At 35.6% G+C, this 23,537-nt stretch overlaps 2 protein-coding genes across 2 annotated transcripts; both read left to right on the top strand.

The window, feature by feature from the left end:
* The first annotated feature begins 740 nt into the window (after positions 1-740).
* LOC149799485 (uncharacterized) lies at positions 741-2,753 on the top strand. Its single transcript, XM_089958855.1, has one exon. The coding sequence runs from the start codon at positions 1,170-1,172 to the stop codon at positions 2,487-2,489; it is 1,320 nt and encodes a 439-aa protein (XP_089814981.1). The 5' UTR covers positions 741-1,169; the 3' UTR covers positions 2,490-2,753.
* An 11,653-nt stretch (positions 2,754-14,406) lies between these two features.
* On the top strand, positions 14,407-22,007 carry LOC149799484 (uncharacterized). Its single transcript, XM_089958854.1, has one exon. It carries the CDS (start codon positions 14,516-14,518, stop codon positions 16,049-16,051), a length of 1,536 nt encoding a protein of 511 aa, XP_089814980.1. The 5' UTR covers positions 14,407-14,515; the 3' UTR covers positions 16,052-22,007.
* Positions 22,008-23,537: the final 1,530 nt, after the last annotated feature.

The following is a 23,537-nucleotide window of genomic DNA, read 5'->3' as shown; positions in this document are numbered from 1 at the left end:
AATAAAGTTCATCATACTAATCATGTTATAAGTAATGTATGTATGTATGTATGTATGTATGTATTCATAAATACCATTGTAAATGTTATTAATAAAGTTCATCATACTAATCATGTTATAAGTAATGTATGTATGTATGTATGTATGTATGTATGTATTCATAAATACCATTGCAAATGTTATTAATAATATTCATCATAATAATCATGTTCTTCTTATAAGCAATGTAAAGTATGAATATGTAGATATGTATGTAGTATGTCATAAAATCCATTTATACCATTGTAAATGTTATTAAATATGATTGAAGATACTACCACTAGTAATAATAATAAATTATTATTATTATTATTATTATTATTGTGTAGCATATTTTCACATCTGAATACAGTTTGTGGTCTTTTTACAATTTATTTATCATTCACTCTATCTCACATTTCTGACATGAAGTCTCTCTTTAAGTCTATCTCCTAAATTTCTGCCGTAACGACACAGTTCCCACCCAAGCATCAGTAAATTCCTAGTGATCTATGCCTCGCTAGACGGAATTCACGCGTTACTCTTTCCTCGTGGTGATGCTGCTTTACACGCATGTGTGGGTAATTCAAATCTGAGGTCAACAGCCGATGAATACACAGGTGTTCTGTTCTGACAGGGATTTATACTAAAAAAGTGTGTGTTCTAAAGGATTTAACGCTATGGATCATTAGAAGAGGGATTATGCTTACCGTCTGGATACAAAGGTTAGTCTAAATAAATTTATTAATTAATAGCGCGCGGTCCGATCATCCGAGGTGACATAGCTCAGACGTCTCAGCACGAGTGGTGCAGAACAATGTTGGTCTCCGCCGCCAGTCAAACAAAAAAAAAAAAAAAGGTGGAGAACAACTTGCTGATCTAGTGAGAAAGCTTGCCAGTAGCTTCTCGTGAGTTGGTGTTTCTTTCCGAGGTTTTCCCGGGTTCTTCCTCCACCATTAATACTGGCCGCCATGTATTGCCTATCGTGTGCTGAAAAATGGCGTTAAACCCCACAACAACAACAACAACAACTTATAGGTGTTGTCTAATGTTTTGTTATTATTCAAGAGCTAGTCTGTTTTGTCTTTGGACTTTTGTCGTAGAGGTCCGTTGTGACCCTGAACCAGTACCTATTTATTCGGAACTTGTCAATGCGCATGCTCATGTTTAAGCAAAACTTTTTGACGCACGCCATTGTTCAGACATTTAAGACATTTATTTTGTTGAATAATATATCTCCATGCGAGTACATATTGGAGACTCAAATTCACATTGATGGTGAGAAAATGCTTGCAGTGAATGATGATTTGAAAAGACACACGAACACACATATTGGAGAGAAACCATTCAAATGTGAAGATCATGATAAAATGTTTAATCAGACTGAAAATCTAAATGATCATCAGAGCATAGAAACTGGAAAGAAACCATTCAAGTGTGCAGTTTGTGATAAAGTATTTAGACGTAGCCCTGATTTGCAGAGGCACATGATGACACATTCTGAAGAGAAACCATTCAAATGTAATGTTTGTGATAAAGTGTTTAGTCAGTATAGATATTTGAAACCGCACATGATGACACATAGTGGAGAGAAACCATTCAAGTGTAACGTTTGTGATAAAATGTTTACTCAGAATGCAAGTCTAAAGCTTCATTTGAGGTTACACAGTGGAGAGCAACCACTGAGATGTGAAATTTGCGACAAAATGTTTAGTCAGAATGTATATTTGAAGCAGCACATGAGGATACACACTGGGGAGAAACTAAACAAATGTGAAGTTTGTGATAAAGTATTTAGTTGTAGCTTCAGCCTGAGGACCCACATGAGGACACATACTGGAGAAAAGCCATTCATATGTGACATTTGTGATAAAATGTTTAGTCAGAGTGGACATATAAAGGAGCATATGAGGATACATACTGGAGAGAAACTGTTAAAATGTGATGTATGTGAGAAATCATTTACATTTAGCTCTTGTTTGAAGAGTCACATGAGGAGTCATGCTGGAGAAAACCCATTTAAATGTGAAGTTTGTGATAAAGTATTTCGATTTAGTGCTAGTTTGAAGAGGCACAGGGTGATACATACTGGAGAGAAACCATTCAAATGTGAAGTTTGTAATAAAATATTTAGTCAGAACAAATATCTCCAGGAGCATATGCGGATACATACTGGAGAGAAACTGTTCAAATGTGACGTATGTGAGACAGCATTTAGATTTAATTCCAATTTCAAGAATCACATGAGGACACATACTGGTGAAAAGCCCTTTAAATGTGGAATTTGTGAAAAAATGTTTAGTCGGAATGGAAATCTGAAGGAGCATCTGAGGATACATACTGGAGAGAAACCATTCAAATGTGAAGTTTGTAATAAAACATTTATTCGGAATGGAGATCTGAAGATACATCTGAGGTTACATGCTGGAGAGGAACCAATGAAAAGTGAAGTTTTGACAGAAAGTATTTAGATTTAGCACTTTAAATGTGAGGTTTGTGATTAACTGTTTAGAAAGGACATTTCAAGGAGCATTGGACCATACACTGTACATACTGGAGAGAAACTGTTCAAGTACTTTAACAGAGGTCTCGCTAGTATTTTTAAATTAAGAGTCCATTACTTCTACTTTCAGAAAAATTGGAGACCTACCAGCAAAGGTTGCAGTCCTGCTGGGAAGTTAGCTTACATTATTGTGTTCATTTTCTGAATGCAGCGGAATAAACAGTGCACATGGCCTCAGAATCAACACTTGTTGTGACTTAAACATAATGCCATTCACAAATTCTGATAAGCATTTTGGGGTTAAATGGCAAATTTACGAAGATTGTAACGAGATTCAGAAGAGTGCTAAACCTGCTAGAATTGATAGTTCAGATGGGACAGTAGCAAAGGGTAAGAAAGTGTGTGATGTCTAGCATACTGTTTGAATGAGTCCTTACTGGGGTTGACAAATTTCAGTCTCACTATATGGAAAAACAAGGGCTATGTCTGTGTTATAAAGAATGTAGAAATTAAACTCGATGGCAACCAGTTATTCTTCCAATTTTCAGAGTTTTTGGGGAGGGCCAGGGGTCACATCTGTAACGTCTTTCTTGATCAAATTCAAGACAGAAGACTGGGCTGTGCTCAACACGTTTTATTCACTCTGCTCTAGCACATGTTGCACTCCTCTTATATTCTTTTGACAAGAGCTTACAACAGTAAGAAGAGAAATAACTCATACAACCTTACTGTGAACTAGACTAATACATGTACATATGTATTACGTTACATCTCCCTTCTTAAAATAGATTTTCTCCATTAACTTGCTTGCTGGCACATAATGTTAATATACAATTCCTTTGTTATGCTATGAGCACTTTCTTTCAAGAGTACTAAATTTACTACCAATAAAATCTGACTAGAATTCTCAGCTTTATGCATGCAGAATCAAAATGAAATTATTCTTTAATATAAGAATGGTCAGCTTTCCTAGGTATCACTAGCAAATGATTTACTAAAAATGACTTATTGAAAGCTCTTTCTGTCTTAACTCAATTTTCTATCCACTCTTATTTTCAACTTTGCATCAATGTCCTAGGAATTAACATACATTCATATTTAAGTGATATAGTCTTTCAAATACACAGGTTTCTTAACACTTCTCCCTCTAGATGTCTGATAGTTGTTTGGAGATCTGCCATTATTATTCAATGGTTGTTGTTTGCTCATCTTTGGTCTAGACTTGTTCTGAGATGTAATCTTTGCACCACTGTTGGTTCTTTCAATTTCTTGTGGTACATGAATTTCAGTTTCTGTTTTGCATGTTTCAGACGGCATGAGAATTTCTGGTGTTTGCGATTCAGCAGGTGTTGGGTGTAGATCCTGAATATCAGGGTCTATGAACTTTTCATTTGTAGCTCGCAGATGATTTCTGTTCCTGTGATACTCACTACCATCTTCTGTCCGAATCTTGTAAGAGCGAATGTCAACTTTTCCTTCTACGTATGCCTTTCGCCAAGTACCATGTTTGTCACTGGGTTTAACCCTAACAACATCTCGAGTGTATAATGGTTGCAAATCCTTTGCACTCTTATTGTAGTATTTTTCTTGTTTCCTTTTGTTTACCAACAACTTAGATCTGGTACTTTCCTGTGACTGTGTCCTTGGCATTAAGAGTCTTTTTGACATTGGCAGTAAAGTTCTTGTACGCCTATCGAATATGCATTGTGCTAGTGATGACTGCAATCCTTCCGTTGGTGTATTCCGGAAATCCAGTAGCGCGAGGTAGGGATCTGATCTAGATTGTACTGATTTCCTCATTAATCTCTTCACTGTTTTCACTGCGTTCTCCACTCTTCCATTTGATTGAGGGTATCCTGGTGAGCTAGTTTTGTATTTGAACTCGTAAGAACATGCAAATTCTGAAAAATCGTTTCCTGAGAATGGTGGTCCATTGTCTGATACAAGTTCATCTGGTATTCCATACCTGGCCATGTGAGCTTTCACTTTCATGATGACTTCTTTGGCAGTCTTATTATAAAGTCTATCAACTTAAACAAAATTTGAATAAAGTCTACTGTGACCAGATATGCTTTGCTGTCAAATTCACATAGGTCTACACCTATCTTCTCCCATGGCCTGGTAGGCACATCGTGACTTATGAGTGATTCTTTCATGCATTGCATGTTTCACACTTTGCAATGTAGTTTTCTATTTCGCGATTCATGTTTGGCCAATATATAGCTTCTCTGGCTCTTCGCAGACAGCCTTGTATTCCTATGTGACTGGAGTGCAGCCTTTCCATTATCGAACCTTTCAGTGTGGCAGGGATCACTACACGGTCACTTTTGAAAATCAGGCCATTCTGTAATGTCAGTTCCTCTCGGAAAGGAAAGTAATACTGTAGTTCTTGTGGAAGTACTTTTTTTTCTTCTGGCCATACTCTTTGAATGACTTTTTTCAACTGTCTTAACTGAAAATCTGTTTCAGTTTCTCTTTGAATCTCAGTGATGCGTTCCATAGAAACTGGTAGATACTCAACCATACTCACACTTTCTATTGCTTTCTCTGTGAATGAGCGGGTATCAACCTCAAACACTCTATCGCTATCGCATACTTTCTTATTACAGGGCAAATATGCACGACTCAATGTATCAGCCATGTACATCTGTGTACCTTGCTTGTAGACTACCATGAAGTCAAATTTCTGCAGTTTTAACAGCATTCTTTGCAGTCGCTTTGGTGCACTAACTAAAGTTTTCTTGCAGATTATTTCAAGTGGTTTGTGGTCACATACTATGACTACTCATCTCTCGTAGACGTAGTTCTCAAACCTTTCCATTCCAAAAACTATTGCTAGTAGCGCTTTTTCAATTTGTGCATAACTGACCTAAGTCACTGTGAGTGCACGTGAGGCATAGGCTACTGGGTGCCCCTCTTGCAGCAAACAAGCCCCTAGCCCTGTTTCTGATGAATCACATTGAAGAATAGTGTCCTTCTCATGGTCAAAGTACCTTAGAACTGGTGCTGATGTCAATATCTCTCTAATTTCATGAAGGCATTTATCATGAATTTGATCCCAATAAAACTCGACGTCCTTCTTGATCAACTGTCTTAATGGCTCTATCACTTCCGATAGCCTTGGAGCAAACTTCTGAACATAGTTCACCATACCTAACAGTCGCTGGACTACCTGTTTATCGGTCGGTATAGGCATTTCTTTGATTGCCTCTACCTTTGCACTGTCAACTTTCAACCCTTCTGCAGAGATCACATGTCCCATGAATGTGACTTCCTTCTGCCTCAATTTCATCTTATCTTTGTTCAATTTAACATTCTTTGTGTGACATCTCTCAAAAAGTTTACGAAGCTTTCTGTCGTGATCCTCTGTGGCCTTAACATCATCTTCACCACTTACCCAAACTAGAATATCATCATGAATTGCTTTCACACCTTGAATCCCTTCCAAAGTTTCATCAATTCTCCTCTGAAATTCTTCTGGCGCTGGTGCTATACCAAATGGTATTCTCCTCCATCTGTATCGTCCCCATGGCGTTCCAAATGTGGTGAGTTTGCAAGATTCCTCATCTAACTTAACATGCCAAAACCCATTTTTTGCATCCACAACCGTAAAAATTCTTGCCTTGCTCAGGTCTGGCAGAACATCTATCGTTGGAATTGGGTAATGGTATCTTTTCAAGACCTTATTTAAAGGTTGTGGGTCAATGCACAGCCGTATTTTCTTGTTGTTCTTCATAACCACCACCATGCTAGAAATCCAGTCTGTTGGTTCTTTCTCCTTAGTCAATATTCGAGTTTCACCAGCCGTTGAATTTCTGCCCTCAACTTCGGCTTAACAGCTAATGGAATTTTCCTAACTGGCAGTTTTACTGGTTTGGCTTGTTCTGTCAGTTCAAGGTGGAGTTCTCCTTCCAAGAGACCTTCTCCATTGAATATGTCTTCATATTCCTGTATGAGGTTTGGTGTTGTCTCTACTGCCATGATATGTTGTTTATTTACTGTAATTAGTTTCATTTTCTGTACTGCTTGGGCTCCAAGTAGGGGTCTTGCCTTCCCTTGTACAATTACAAACTCTAAGATGTAAACTTTCTTATTCTTTGGATTTGTAAGGTGCAATTTTCTTTTCTCTAAGGCTCTTTTTTCACTGTTGTTATACATAACAAGTGTCACATTGTTCTTTTCCAGGTGCCTCAGTTTGTCATCATGGCATATTGTCTTATAATCTGTTTCAGAGATTATATTAACTGTTGAGCCACAGTCTAATTGGAAATTTATCAGACTCTCACCTAAAGTCATTTTGGCAAACAATTTCTTTGGGTATGTTTCTATCCCATTAACTTCTACTGTCAACACAAATTCATCACTTTCACTATCAAGACTTGAATTATCATCTATAACTTTTACCCCTTCTTTCTGCTTGTATTTCTTTTTGTGTGCTTTCCATTTTGGAGTTTTATGCTTGCACTTTACTGCAAAATGGTTGTTTAACCCACACTTTGCACATATTTTCCCTACGGCCGGGCAAGCTTCTTTCTTTGCTTCATGTTTTTTTCCGCAGTAGTCACACTCTCTTTGCAGCTGACTTTGCTTTCTTGACTTTTCACTCTTCTTTTGTGCTAATGCCGACACTTCTTCCTGATTCATAACTTTCATCTGTTCTTGCGTTTTTTCGTTTGCTCGACAGATATCTATGCAAGTTCTTAAGGTTAACTTGTCTTGCAACAGTTTTCTCCTGGTGCTCTTGTCTCTTATGCCAATTACCATTCTGTCTCGCAACAGACTGTCCTCTAAATCACCGTAATTACACGTTTGTGCTAGTGATCTTAGCGCAGCTACGTAGGCATCAATGCTCTCACCTGCTTCCTGTTGTCGACAATTGAAATTGTACCGTTCATAGGTTTCGTTTGTTTCTCCTATACAGTACTTTTCAAATCTGTCAAGCACTTTGTCAGGTTTGTCTTTGTCTCCATCATTCTCAAATGTGAAGGTATCAAACAGTTCTATGGCGTCTGGCCCTAAACACGTAAGGAGAGTGGCTATTCTCAGTTTTGGCGCTTTTTTCTGCCAGCCCCGTAGCTACTTCATAGTTCACCCAGACTCTTTTGAATTTTTTCCAGTTCGCAGACAAATTTCCCCGAAGCTCCAGTTTCGGCGGAAAAGGTATTGATGATGTAGGCGAAGTTGCCATCCCACTTCTGACACCATGTAACGTCTTTCTTGACAAGAACTTACAACAATAAGAAGGGAAATAACTCGTACAACCTTACTGTGAACTGGACTAATACATGTACATATGCATTACTTTACAACATCTAATATTACGTGTTTAGGCTCGAATAAACAGTAACACAAGAAAGAGTGAAAAAACAAGATTTGAAAGATATGATAATTTATTTCCCTGGAAAAATTCTGTAAAATTAAACAAATATGAATAATCCACAAATAATCCACAAACAAAATTTCAGTAGTCCTAATAATAAACTGTTCTAATGATTTCAAGTTCGAGTTTCGACGAAGAATCCAAAATGGAAGACAGTGCATGCTGTAATCTGTAGTGTTGAAGTCTACAGTTCCTTGCAGAAACAAGAAGTATCACTCTCGTTTTGTTAATCTGAATAAATTTTTACAAAAGCTGCCCTTGTTCAACATTTTCATATGAGCACATGTATTTTACAGGAAAAAAAGAATTAATCCTTTTGAATCCAAGTACATGTAATTAGAAATAACTCCACACAGCACAACATGCAACTTCCAGTGTACGAGCCCAACTGCTAAGAACATCTCTCCAAAACAAAGGTTATGTCATATTCTAAAATGCAAAAAAAAAGGGGTCGCGTAATCGTGATCCAGAATCCAGGGCTCATGTGGGTCTAAGATCACTCACCTAGCTAACAAAAGAATAAGGGTCAAGGTTAACTTATGATAACTTTGAATCATATTCTGTAACTCTAGGAACTCCGGGAGTGATACAATTAAAATAACAAGGTTTCAGTACAGTTTTGTGAGGCATAAATGATAAATTGAATCTTGGAGCCCAGTGTATAATAGGTGTGTACTTTTGTCACAGTTAATATTAAGCATAAGAGGGTCAGTACCACTGCAACACACATCAAAATGACAATTCAAAAAGTCAACAAGAGCCTCATGAATGAACTGATGATATACTGGCTGAAAATAATTCAAGAGCATTTTTTCTTTATAACCCAAAAGTATTGAAACCATTGCTGATATTCTGAGCAATACGATTTTCGAACTTGTTGCTGTGACAGCCATTATTGGGCTCAAACTTGTAACCATTTTCATTTTGGACCAACTAACCATCATCTAAAGACTTTTGGTGAAAACCTCATGTCAACATGACCATCATTTCAGTAGGAGTAGATATAACAAGATTGCCAAGATGGATATCATAGCAGCCATATTGGATGTAGATTCGTTGGCACCAATTTCATTTAGGACCAATAAAATATCGTAAGAAGTCTTTTAGTGAAAACCCCATGCTGATATGGCCATCCAATCAGAAGGAGTGGAGATATGATTTTTACGATTGCCATGTTGGTGGCCATATTGGATGTCAGATCGACATCATTTTTATTTAGAATTTACTAGACATCATCAAAATCTTCTACTAAAAACGTCAAGCTGATATATATACTCTCCATGTAAGAGAAGAAGCAATAAGGTTTTCAAATTCAGAGGCCTTCGAAAAATCATGGAACAAATATACATGTACATAATCACTATTGTGAATAAGATCTATGTAGATCCTTCTAATAAAATAAGTGAATCAGATAGATACTCCCTTTCGCTGTAAATTACACACATTACTATCAACCTTCCCTCCAAATCTTGACCTTTGTCCGAGTGCCCTCTATCAACTTTATTGGAATACACTAAATACAAAATTAACTCTGCTCAAAATTCATTTGTATATGTACATAGGATCAATATATTGAAATACCGGTATAGTAAAAATTATTTGGTTGGACTAGTATTTTGTAGTGAAGCTGGACAGCATAAGTAGTATATTGAACCTTCAACACCCACAACCAAGTTTCTTTTCCCCGTCTCCCATCATATAAGAGAAATTTTGTATCCTCCTTATTTCTGTAAAAGCAAAACTCAAGGAATTTTGTTATGATTCAACAGAAATTTTTAACGATAATCTGTATACACCGTACTCAAATGAAACCTATGGATCAGACTTGGAACTCACCAGACTTTATCAAGAATCAGAATTTAGTTGACCTGTGCTTTCAAATTTCATAATATGGTAATTAGCTTGCCATTACAAGATTAAATAAAATAAAAATGTTGTCTCTGGAAATTTATGGGTACTAAATGTACTTTTATGTCTTAATGCTCCAATTTTACAAAATGTGTACAACGGAGTCTCTTGCAAGTGTAAATTCAGATTTCTGCCCATACTCAGCCTCAGAATTGCATGTCCACATGCCACATTTTTACTCCAGTGTGAAAAAATAGGAAAGTCATACACTCCGTATTTTCCTACATAAGAAAATGGCCAAGTTTAGTGTTGCATATGGCATAGTTCCATATAAAAAACAAGACTTCCTCAGGGACTGACATTCTAGTCTAGCCAAAAAGAATTTCCAGGAATTCAAGATAAGAACAGTCCATAATAATTTTAACTGCTGAATATTGAAACCATCTCTAATATTCTTCAGCAATAACAAGATTTTCAAATTAGCTTTTGTGTTGGACATACTGTTTGTCATATTCGCACCATTTTCATTTAGGATCAGCAAGACATGATGAAGTCTCCTGGTGGAAACCTCAAGCTGACACGACTTTCTGTTCTTGTTGGAGTAATAATAACAATATTTAGGACAAGTTAGACATCAGAAGAAGTCTTTTGGTGAGAACACAATATCGATATGACTAGCCATCTAGAAATAGCAACAAGACTGTGAAGATGACCATTGTGATGGCCATATTGGAAGTCACATCAGTCAACTTGACATGGTATGAAGTCATTCAGTAAAAACCCAATGCCAATATGACCATTCATTCAGGAGTAGTGATAATAAGATTAAAAGATGGCAACTGCAGCACCTATATGGGATGTCTGAGCAGCATCATTTTCATTTAGGACCAGCTAGATATTACAAGAAGTCATTAATAAAAAAAAAAACATGCTTTTTGGTCAGAAGGAGGAGCAATAACAAGATTTTCAAGATGGCTGCTGTGGTGGTCATTATTGGACTCTAGATCGGCACCATTTTCATTTAGGCCCAATTAGGCATCATAAGACGTTTTATAGTGAAACCTGTTCATCTATTCAGTAGGAGTAACAATAAGATTTTTTAAGATGGCCACTGTGGTAGTCATAGTGGATGTCCAAATGGCAACATTTTCATTTAGGACCAACTAGTATGTGGAATGATGGTGTGTGTAAAGTTTCATGGCAATCTTGAAGTAGTTTAGGTGTAGCGATAACAAGCTTGTGCTAATGGACTGACGACATACCATCCCATAAACATATGGAGAAAATGTGCAGATCCATATTATATATGGAGATCTGCGCTATGGGCAAGTACAAAAATACAACCTTCATTGTAACCCAAGGTCAGTTATGTCGGGATTTCTAACTCCTTCACAAAAGTATAGACAATTGTTTTCATATCTGCACCATATTTACATTATATGTACCCAAAAATTCACAGTGATGCATCAAAAACTGCATGACTAGTCGCATGCACAAGAAACTGTAATTAAAAGACAAAAATAGCAAGAGGGCAGAAATTTGTCGAAATGTGCATCGTCAAATTTCCCTTCATGGAGATGAACTGAAAACTTGGACAGTACTTACATTCACAAGATTCAATAATGCACTACATCAAGCCACACGACAATAATTCAAGCAGCTATTGCAGGAGTAAAGTAATTGTTTGATATGTGCATCTTCAGATGATGACCATAATATGTATCAAGTTTCACAGTGATACATTAGAAACAGACTATTGGAGTTACAAGATTATGACATACAATGTATTTAGCTAAATTAATAAAAATGGCAATAATTGAAAACCAAATTTATTTGTTGATATGCACATGTTCAGTTGATGACTACAACATAGCAAGCGACTGAAAAAATGTAAGATAACTGTGTTTAGAAGATGTCATACACGGAATTCAGCTGCATATAAGAAATTAGAACTCTTATAAAAATTGTGGAAGAAAGTAATTTGTCTATATGATCATCATTGAGTGATACCTATAATATTTACAAATTTTCATGGCAATTCATTGAAAAATAGAGACTACGTGAAGTTGAATTAATATGAGTGTGTGCCAGATGGATGGATGGATGGAACGATTGACACGAGTATTCCAAGATTTAAGGTACACCTATTATCTGTAGTTGTTGCTTGGTTTTTTCTTGTTGAAGCCTCTTCATGTTCATTAGTTTTTTTTTCTGACTTTGTTGTAATGTGCTTTGATTTTGCTTTTTAGTATCGATTGTTCCACTGCTGTTTTACCTGAAAGATAGAGACCAGAGACTAATACTGCATCCCAATGCATTGCACTAGACAATTATCTTCTGATTTGATTTTGAGTACTGCATAAATAGTACTTAAGCTAGCTCGGTTGTTTGTGGCATTGATTCCAGCCTTTTTACACATGCAATCTATGCAGTCCCATCCAATAACATGGTTTAATGAAGACTCAGTATTTGGAAAGATGAATTCATTTGTTGATAAAATACCTGCACCCATGTGAATATTTCTGTCACAGAGGATGTCCATGCCTTTTTTCAATCCCCAGGTATCAAACAATGATACTGTACAAGACATGTCTCTTTTCCATGCTGGAAAGTGACCTTTATGTCACAAAACACTTTCCTCTCAACTGGTGAAAGATAATCCAAATTCTTCATCTGGGACTCTGTAATCCATTGATTTCTCTTGCACCAGTGATTAATCTTCGATCTACTGTGTTCTCCACCTCGGCGAGAATTTAAAAGATTGAGTCTGGAACTAACTGCATTACGCAGTTCTACCAAGTCATGTTTTCCAAAGAAATCAAATTTGTTTCAAGTGTGTATTTTCAAAGCTTTTCCACTGGTTCATCCTATGGTAGTCTATCTGGTAATTGAAGCCTTTCATGCCTACTTCGGGTAATCATGTATCTTGCATCACCAAAAACTTTGTCTGTTCAACTTTAAAACCGAAACTGAAGTAGTCCAACTTCATTGATTTTACTTCTCCCTGTTTACTTTTACGTTTCTTTCTTCTGCTTAACAACCATTTTGTCCATCAAGTCCGTTTCTAATCGCTTTTGTTAGTTCAGTGTTCGGTTTCTTGTTCAGTACTCATAGATATTTCGCAATAAAATGTTAGGATTTGATATTACCGGGCAAATGAGAGGTCTGTTGCAACACCAAAACACTTGTGTGTTCATTAGTACCAGTGGCGTCACTGGGGGGGGGGGGGGGTGCAGACCGCACCGGGTGACACCATCAGAGGGGGTGACACCCAAATGACTGTCTATAAAATTTTCGACTTTTGTGCAGGAAGTGTTCCATGGGGGAGACACCATGAATTACTGTACATGACTGTCTATAAAAATTTTGAATTTTTATGCAGGAAGGAGTTTCATGGGAGTGACATCATGAGTTACCGCACTGGGTGACACAAACCCTAGTGACGCCACTGATTAGTACTTTCAAGACTGGACTATTGTAACTCACTTCTGTCTGGTTAATCTCAATATCTGCCCCAGAAACTTACAAAAAAGTTAAAAACACAGCTGTTCGGATCATACTTAGAGTACCACAATCAGAGCACACCACCCCGCTGCTCTGTACCCTACACTGGCTATCCATTCAATCCAGAATCAGACACAAAATTTGTTCTCTGTGCTACGTTTTACTGTCGGACTCCAGTCCAACATACCTATCTGATCTCACCCATGTGTACACACCAGCAAGATACTTACACTACTCTTCTGACAATCGTATATTCATTATTCCCACTATGAAAACAAAGTCATATGAACATCGTTCTTTTGCATACCAGGGCCCAGCAACGTGGAATAAATTGCCCACTGAACTTAGACACAAAGACACAGTGATCCCATTCAAGAGTGCTCTCAGAACTTACTTATTTTGACTGCAAGAACAAACTTAAAGACCTAATAATGTTTCCTACCTCAAATATTCTCAGCGTGTTTTTTTTTCTTTTTTTCTTCTTTTTTTCATTTATATCATAAGGTTGTTATCTTCTTGTGATTGGTGAAATTGTCCAATACTTCTGCGTAAGCTGGGCATAATGCAGCCGACAGTCTTCAGAAAAATGGCTTGGCAGTCCTGCCAGTATGCCACAGTCTGCAGTTTGAGTAGCAGGGGTCTACACCATTAAAAGCAGCCAACAAAAGTTGATATTAACACCAGTATTGTTCCTTGAAAAAGACAACCTCATTCAAACAACACGTGGAATGAATTGTCTACTGAACTTAGACACAAAGACAGTGATCCCATTCAAGAGTGCTCTTAAAACTCACTTATTTCGAATGCAAGAGCAAACTTAAAGACCTAATAATGTTTCCTACCATAAATATTTTCAGCATGTTTTTCATGTTTTCTAATTTCATGGTGTTTGTTTTTGTAATCATATCATTATATGTTTGTTTTCTTTTGTTTTTTTTTATCTTATAGGTGTTGTCTAATGTTGTAAAGCACTTACAGCTTCTAAAGATTAGGCGCTGAACAAAGTCCTCATTATTATTATTATTATTATTATTATTCAAGACCTAGTCTGTTTTCTCTTTGGACTTTTGACGTAGAGGTCCGTTGTGAGCCTGAACCAGTGCCTGTTTAGTCGGAACTTGTCAATGCGCATGCTCATGTTTAAGCAAAACTTTTTGACGCCATTGTTCAGTGTGTTACGTTTTAAGACATTTATTTTGTTTAATACTATATCTGCATACGAGTACATATTGGAGACTCAAATTCTCATTGATGGTGAGAAAATGCTTGCAGTGAATGATGATTTGAACAGACACACGAACACACATATTGGAGAGAAACCATTCAAATGTGAAGATCATGATAAAATGTTTAATCAGACTAAAAATCTAAATGATCATCAGAGCATACAAACTGGAAAGAAACCATTCAAGTGTGCAATTTGTGATAAAGTATTTAGACGTAGCCCTGATTTACAGAGACATATGATGACACATTCTGAAGAGAAACCATTCAAATGTAATGTTTGTGATAAAGTGTTTAGTCAATATAGATATTTGAGACCGCACATGATGATACATACTGGAGAGAAACCATTCAAGTGTAACGTTTGTGATAAAATGTTTACTCAGAATGCAAGTCTAAAGCTTCTTTTGAGGTTACACAGTGGAGAGCAACCACTGAGATGTGAAATTTGCAACAAAATGTTTAGTCAGAATGTATATCTGAAGCAGCATATGAGGATACACACTGGGGAGAAACTAAACAAATGTGAAGTTTGTGATAAAGTATTTAGTTGTAGCTTCAGCCTGAGGACCCACATGAGGACACATACTGGAGAAAAGCCATTCATATGTGACATTTGTGATAAAATGTTTAGTCAAAGTGGACACATAAAGGAGCATATGAGGATACATACTGGAGAGAAACTGTTAAAATGTGATGTATGTGAGAAATCATTTACATTTAGCTCTTGTTTGAAGAGTCACATGAGGAGTCATGCTGGAGAAAACCCATTTAAATGTGAAGTTTGTGATAAAGTATTTCGATTTAGTGCTAGTTTAAAGAGGCACAGGGTGATACATACTGGAGAGAAACCATTCAAGTGTAACGTTTGTGATAAAATGTTTACTCAGAATGCAAGTCTAAAGCTTCATTTGAGGTTACACAGTGGAGAGCAACCACTGAGATGTGAAATTTGCTACAAAATGTTTAGTCAGAATGTATATCTGAAGCAGCATATGAGGATACACACTGGGGAGAAACTAAACAAATGTGAAGTTTGTGATAAAGTATTTAGTTGTAGCTTCGGCCTGAGGACCCACATGAGGACACATACTGGAGAAAAGCCATTCATATGTGACATTTGTGGTAAAATGTTCAGTCAGAGTGGATATATAAAGGAGCATATGAGGATACATACTGGAGAGAAACTGTTAAAATGTGACGTTTGTGAGAAATCATTTACATTTAGCTCCAGTTTGAAGAGTCACATGAGGAGTCATGCTGGAGAAAACCCATTTAAATGTGAAATTTGTAATAAAATATTTAGTCAGAATAAATATCTCCAGGAGCATATGCGGATGCATACTGAAGAGAAACTGTTCAAATGTGACGTATGTGAGAGAGCATTTAGATTTAATTCCAATTTCAAAAATCACATGAGGACACATACTGGCGAAAAGCCCTTTAAATGTGGAATTTGTGAAAAAATGTTTAGTCGGAATGGAAATCTAAAGGAGCATCTGAGGATACATACTGGAGAGAAACCATTCAAATGTGAAGTTTGTAATAAACATTTATTCGGAACGGAGATCTGAAGATACATCTGAGGATACATGCTGGAGAGGAAGCAATCAACAGTGAAGTTTTGACAGAAAGTATTTAGATTTAGCACTTTAAATGTGGGGTTTGTGATTAACTGTTTAGAAAGGACATTTCCAGGAGCATTGGACCATACACTGTACATACTGGAGAGAAACTGTTCAAGTACTTTATCAAAATAACAGAGGTCTCGCTAGTATTTTTAAATTAAGAGTCCAGGACTTCTATTTTCCGAAAAATTGGAGACCTTCCAGCAAAGGTTGCAGTCCTGCTGGGAAGTTAGCTTACATTATTGTGTTCATTTTCTGAATGCAGCGGAATAAACAGTGCACATAGCCTCAGAATCAACACTTGTTGCGATAATGCCATTCAAAAATTCTGATAAGCATTTTGGGGTTAAATGGCAAATTTACGAAGATTGTAATGAGATTCAGAAGAGTGCTAAACCTGCTAGAATTGATAGTTCAGATGGGACAGTAGCAAAGGGTAAGAAAGTGTGTGATGCCTAGCATACTGTTTGGAATGAATCCTTACTGGGATTGACAAATTTCAGTCTCACTCTTATGGGAAAACAAGGGATATGTATGTGTTATAAAGAGTGTAAAAATTAAACTCAATGGCAACCTGTTGTTCTTCTAATTTTCAGAGTTTTTTTGGGAGGGTCAGGGGTCACATATAATGTTAGGTGTTTAGGCTCAAATAAATAGTAACACAAGAGTGAAAAAACAAGATTTGAAAAATATGATAATTTATTTCCCTGGAAAAATTATGTAAACTGAAACAAATATGAACTTACCAGTTTTAATAATCAAATCCAAAAATAATCCACGAATAATATTTCAGTAGTATTAATCAAACTGTTCTAATGATTTCAAGTTCAAGTTCCGACGAAGAATCCAAGATGGAAGACGATGCATGCTGTTACCTGTAGTGTCGAAGTCTTCAGTTCCTTGATGAAACAAGAAGTATCACTCTCGTTTTGTTAACCTGAATAAATGTTTATAAAAGCTGTCCTTATCCAACATTTTCATATGAGCACATTTATTTTACAGGGGAAAAAAGAATTAATCCTTTTGAATCCAAGTACATGTAATTAGAAATAACTCCAAACAGCACAACATACAACTTCCATTGTAAGAGCCCAACTACTGAGAATATCTCTCCAAAAAAAAGGTTATGTCATATTCTAAAATGCAAAAAGGGGGTCACGTGATCATGTTCCAGAATCTCGTCGAAATTAATTATGTGTTAAAGATCATGTAAACCCAGTGTGGCCCTGATGAAAATCAATCATTTTACTCTAAGAAAAAAATTTTAAAAAATTGTTTACATCTTAAATCAGTATAGTCTTGTTCCCTATTTAGTATGCTCCATGCATTGCACTTTGCTGTACTAAGTCAGGCGAACGCCGACGCCATATTGTCACATGATCAGAACAAATGGCCTCATGTGGAGAGATCTCGTTAATCTAACCGTGGCACATTTATTGCTTTAAATATTGTTTGTTAGTGACACAATGTGAACTTTACTGTTTAAACTATGGCATCGTTATCTTGTGTTCAAGCTTAACCAGCAAATTGGCGATGTAGGTATTTTTAAAAATATTCCTACAATTAGGCGAAGACATTGCATAGGGATACACACAACAATATTTTGTGAATATTGCACGTTTTCCACAATGTCATCTCAAAAATTCCTTTTCCAATCGATTCCTTGATAAATTTTACGTCAAAATTGATATGAGGTTATATACGGCAGCCTTAAGTTTGCCAAAGATAAAGATGAAAATATCTTCCCCATTTTACCAGGGGTGAGGGTAACAATTGTTTTGCAAATATTGCACATTTCACACTGCGTGATCTAAAATATTCTAGTTGTAATGAATTCCTTGACCAGTTTTATATAGATATGCAGAGGTCTCGCTAGGATTTTAAAACTAGGAGTCCAGGACTCCCATTTTGGTAAAAACAGAAGTCCCACCATCAAAAGTTGCAGTCCCTTCTTTCCTACAGAATCAACACGGACATGAGTGCATCTATTTTTAGATGGAGAGGTTTTCGTAATGTAATCACTCACTATAATATAGCTTCATTACAACAGTCCATTGACAGGATCGCAAATTTATGATTTATTTGTATACGTACTTGTAGTGATTTTATGCAAATAAATTATATCTGATTTGCTGTTTTTTTCCTGTATTTTCGCAAATACGTGTCAAGTCAGAAAACAGCTTAGACCTTAATGCGCATCTCGCGAATTCCATAACATAGCATTGTCCCGTACATTTCTGACCTACATAATATGCATTTTAAAGTTAAATCTTTAATAAAATAATACCTAGGCTTTGGTTTCAATGATTTGTATATTTTTTCTGAATATATTTGCCCGTTGATTTAAGAAAACTGACAGTCTAATAAACTGGTACATCCCAGACTTAGCGAAGTCCGCCATTATTTCCCATTAGGCCTACTGGTTCACTTACAGTTTCAAACTAAGTTTATGACAAAATGGTGTATAAGATGCACTTAATATATATCCAGATCACCGATTCTGATCTTAAAACACAAGTTTGTATGTTTTATCATCAAAGGATAGCATGCAGGAAATTGATAGTTGCTACCATACTCGGAAAAGGGTTAATGGTCAATCAGCTATCAAAACATAATGCTTGTGAATGGGCAAGAGTTTGTTTGTCAACGTAATTGATATAAAAACTAGGCCTAGCTACTGATATAACCGGGCTAAGGTGAGGGGCATTAAAAAAACTATGGTATGGTTAGTCAATGCACCTCTTAAATAATCACAGGGCGAAGTCATTTTCGCTTTCCTAACAGAAGAAGGCGAAGTTTACATTTTTAGGCGACTTGTCACCCACTTACGAATGGCATTTTGTCTAAGTCTCAACATGTCTTGATTCTGAGGCCATGTGCAGTGCTTATTCCGCTACATTCGGAAATGAACACAATAACGAAAGCTAAAGTTGTTTATCTGATGTACTTTTATAAATGACCACATGTACATCTCTGGGTCTTTCTGCCTCTGAATTCAATGACTGTAAATATCTACACTTTCCCACTTGGTCGCCAGTCAAAGCCTTTGAACTTGCCGCCCAGATATTGCATCATGTTCTTTTTTTATGTACTCTTATAAAATGGCAACATGTATGTATCAAGGGGTCTTTCAGTCACTGAATTCTGTCGTAAATATCGGCACAGCTAATTGATCAACACATTTTCACACAAAGCAGGTGGCTGAAGCAGGACTGGCAAGTCTTTGAATTTTGTCGCACACCCTATTACATGCGTATGGAGGACTCCAGTCTCGGCGATTTTCTGTTCCCAGATCAAAAACTGGCATCCAAATACGTGTAATTAAGTGTTTCTGAGATCTCTGGATATGTATATATCGTTTTCCATGATGGCCCAAGTTTAGTCAAATATTACGATCAATATAACAACCTTCTTCTACGAAGGGGCGAAAGTGACAACATTTTGTGAAATATTGCACATTTCAGCTGCGTCATGTACGACATATTCTATTTACTATCGATTACTTGATAATCACTATGTCAGAATTTGTATAAGGTGATAGATGAGACCCTCAATTGGCTAAAGGTTAATATCAAATCCGGGGGGGGGGGACAAATGTTGCCAAAAACTGAATAGTGTAGACAACATCATCTCAATGTTCCATTTTAAATCAATTGTTTGATCAAATTTACATTGATATTGATGTATCGTTCAACAACCCACATTTTGCCAAAGATTAAGACAAAAATACCAACCATTTTTTATTAGGCTGATAATTTGGCTAACATTTTACATTTCTTACTGTCAGTTCCATTTCAAATTGATTTCTTGAAAGTAGCATAGCATCCTCTACAACCTGGGGTGGGGGTGTAGGAGCCTAAAATACCATCATACTTTTTTGGGAGTGGGCCCTATCAATAAGTCTTTGGGAGAGTAAGAGCCAAATTTCTTGCTACACCAATTACATTGATATTGATATATTATGGTAAATATATTCTATTCATTAGGCAAGGCACATTAATTGCCTCCACATGAAAAAAATTTAACGTGCTGCTGTGTTGCAAGATTTCCAAACAACCTATGAACTGCATTCAGGTTTCATTCACATGCTTATATTGGTAAGATTCTTCAAAATTCACTCACTATATCATCATAACTGAAAAACAATGTTAGTACATTTAATTTTAAGCACTATACAGAAGTTTCAATGTTCTCATCACTAATTTGATTTGCTTCCATAATGAATGCCTTTTTCAATATTTAGTTAATAAAATTCCAAAACTTAGTATAAACTTAATTTTTCAGTATCAATGTAATGTTGAAAGATGCATTATTAAGGCTAACATTGTAGACAAGGTGAGACAAATGTATCATATTTATTTTGTACTTTTCATCATTCCTAACATATGACATGAAATTGAAAATTATTTTCATTTCTTATACTGTCACAATCATTCATCCAGATATGTGTCCTAACAGTGATTTCTCAATTTAACAAAATGTGTTGTTAGATTTAAATATAAAAACAAATAAAACACACTGACATGTACACAAAAGAAATCATTGAGCCTTGTATGATTAAATATGGACAGCAGTAACTGAGTTACTTTGAATTAAATGGAAATGTATCAAATATAACACTTGCATATGTGACTTTCTTAGTTTCTCTTTGTGATCTGTCATTGCCATGTTCTGATAACTGAATACATATAGTTGTATGCAAATTTGATACATATTTCAATTTATGCCCATGTGTACATATATGAAAGGGAAAAAAAGCTGAATGTGGCAGCATATCTTACGATTGTTATGTGTGGGTATATATAATCTCAAATGAGTTCATTATGAAATAAGTTATGTAACGTTCATATCAACTGATTAAAAAGAGTTCAATATGTAGTATCAGTTATACTTGTGTTACAATGGACATCAGCTTAAACACATTCTACATACACTTTGTACAGTATTAGTACTGAAACACATACCAGCCTATCATGATGCATGTAGTTTTCATGATAATTATGTAATACGCATCAACATAATATGACTCAAACTTGGATAAGTGTTAATCAGTAAAGTATTTGTAAAGAATATGTATTGGGATTTAAAAAAAACACAAATGCCGAAAATTATGTACAATTATTTTCTCATTTAATCTATGCTTCTTCAGGCACGAAATGTTTTGAAAGTAACGGATGATGTCTCTTATTTATAGCAGAATGTAAAAGAGAGATGTAATTCCTTTCACAATACAATATAATCCTTCATTACCTAATATAGGTCTTATAATTAATACATATTATAGTCTCCTGAATTTATCCAATAAAACCAGCATAAAATCACTTTACAAAATTAAACCAATTCTCGCTTATAGAAGACCCAAGAATTTGCAAGATTTTTTATTTAGAACTAAACAGACAGAAAATAAAAAAAGACAGTTTTCATCATCTAAATGTAACAGACACTCTCAGTGTGCAAACATAAGTGAAAGTACGTCTTTCAGTAGTGCTAATAGAAAAAGAGGTATTTTTCTCTATATGATAACATTAACTGCATATCAACTGATGTGATTTATTTAATAACCTGTAAAAAATGTAACATGCAATATGTTGGACAAACACTTAAACAAGTTTCTAAGAGAATGAATAGTCACTGCTTTCATATAAAATTTTTATAGAGATCCTCAGTTTTCCTCTAATATTTCAACACACTTTAACACCAATAATCATTCTCTAGTCGAATTTCCTTTCATGCCAATAGATATTGTGCATGGTGACATGAATAGACTCAAAACAACCTTATTGGATTCATAAGTTAGATACTTTGTATCCTAATGGACTTAATGCCAATGCACTATATAAAATTGTATAATTTAAATTGATATATTGTATATTTTTTATAACAATATAATTATATGTATGACTGTTTGTCTCCATTTTATTTTATTGTCTTGCTAAAGTATATGTATGAGATACATGTATGTGCAGTCCTTTTTTTGAAGCATGGTGTCCCTGTGCTAGACATCTCTATAAAATGTTGCACTACAGCCATCGTAGTGATATGACTGAAAAATTGTTAAACCTAAGTTAAAAATGCAAATCACACACACAAGTAAATGTTATGTCCTGTCACCCTTTTTGATTCAAATCCATTTTAATTTTCTAGTGACTATAACCTTGCCAACAGGACAGAATAAAGGTGGGCATGTGTGTAGGTGAAAATATAATTTGAAATAAGACCACTCCCTCCCACCTCGAATTTGGGATTTGACTTTAATGACAAATTATTCGTCATTCTCAAATTACCTTAAACTTGTATCAGGAGCAGAAGGACACTATGGTTGCATGGAGACGAAAAAGGGAAATATGATATTAATAGCATCAGAATCTGAGAATTGTATCGCAGGAGAAAAAGGATAAGCCTTAAACTTACCTGCTGAAGACCCTATCATATTCTCTTCAAATGTGAAAGATAGACTTTCAGCTCTTGATTAGACAGTACAGTATCCACAATAAGAAGAAACAAAGCCACAACTACCCTTTGAAATTGTTGGAATGCCGTTGCTTTATCAACAGTAGACAGGAAAAATAGAACTATGAATAATCAGTTGTACTTATTTAGTGACAGTTTATGGATGTGTCTTCGAACAACACATTGTGTTGTTTTTCGGCACAATTGCTTGAAGCCTTACAACTGGACTATGAAGCCCATCTGGAAGTGATTTGTTAACAATCATTTACCCCACTCAATATATTAGATATTTCTGTGGATCAAGCTACAGCTTTTGTTTAAAAATTGTGTACCATTTATAACATAGGCCATAACCTTTAGGGTATGCTTGATGTTACTGTAAAAGTCTTTGTCTCTACACAGATACGAAATGAATCAGTATATTTATTTTTTCAAACCTGTTTTAGAAAATGTATACATCAGCCATTTAGATAACTCTTACACTTTAAATGCATCATAAATTGGTTTGGATAATTTGATTTTCATGGTTTGAAACTGAACACCAAGTCAGTGTTAATAATTGTTCCTCTGTGCAAATGGTAAATCCTTCTGGTATTTGAGAATATTTTTTAAATCTTTACATATTTTAAATGATATTTTATTTCTGAGATTTTCCATCTGTTGACCAAATACAATGATGTTTCTCATTAGAAAATCTTTCTCAAAATCATTTGTTTCCTTATGTCTCATATTTGTATTCAGTTCAATGTTGGGTTTTATCATGGTTCTTATTCAAACAAGACAACTCTATGTATCTTTTCCATTTATACATAACCACATGTAAAGCTTTCTATTGTCAATAACAAATATCTTCTTGTTTTTCAATGTATATGCACATAACAGTTTTGGTACAGTTCAGTTTGTACCTTTGAAAGAATTTATCAACTTTTTCAAGGGAGATATATCATTTCTCTGGGGCTAATGGGTAGCCCATGAAATAGTC

Source organism: Sinohyriopsis cumingii, chromosome 5 (genome assembly GCF_028554795.1).
Source record: "Sinohyriopsis cumingii isolate HCF-2022 chromosome 5, ASM2855479v2, whole genome shotgun sequence".
NCBI lineage: Eukaryota > Metazoa > Mollusca > Bivalvia > Unionida > Unionidae > Sinohyriopsis > Sinohyriopsis cumingii.
This window is presented reverse-complemented; position numbering and strand designations above follow the sequence as displayed.

What these genes read in the sequence shown, in the direction of transcription:
- LOC149799485 (XM_089958855.1), top strand. Translation starts at nt 1,170, where the DNA reads ATGCGCATGCTCATGTTTAAGCAAAACTTTTTGACGCACGCCATTGTT.
- LOC149799484 (XM_089958854.1), top strand. Translation starts at nt 14,516, where the DNA reads ATGCTTGCAGTGAATGATGATTTGAACAGACACACGAACACACATATT.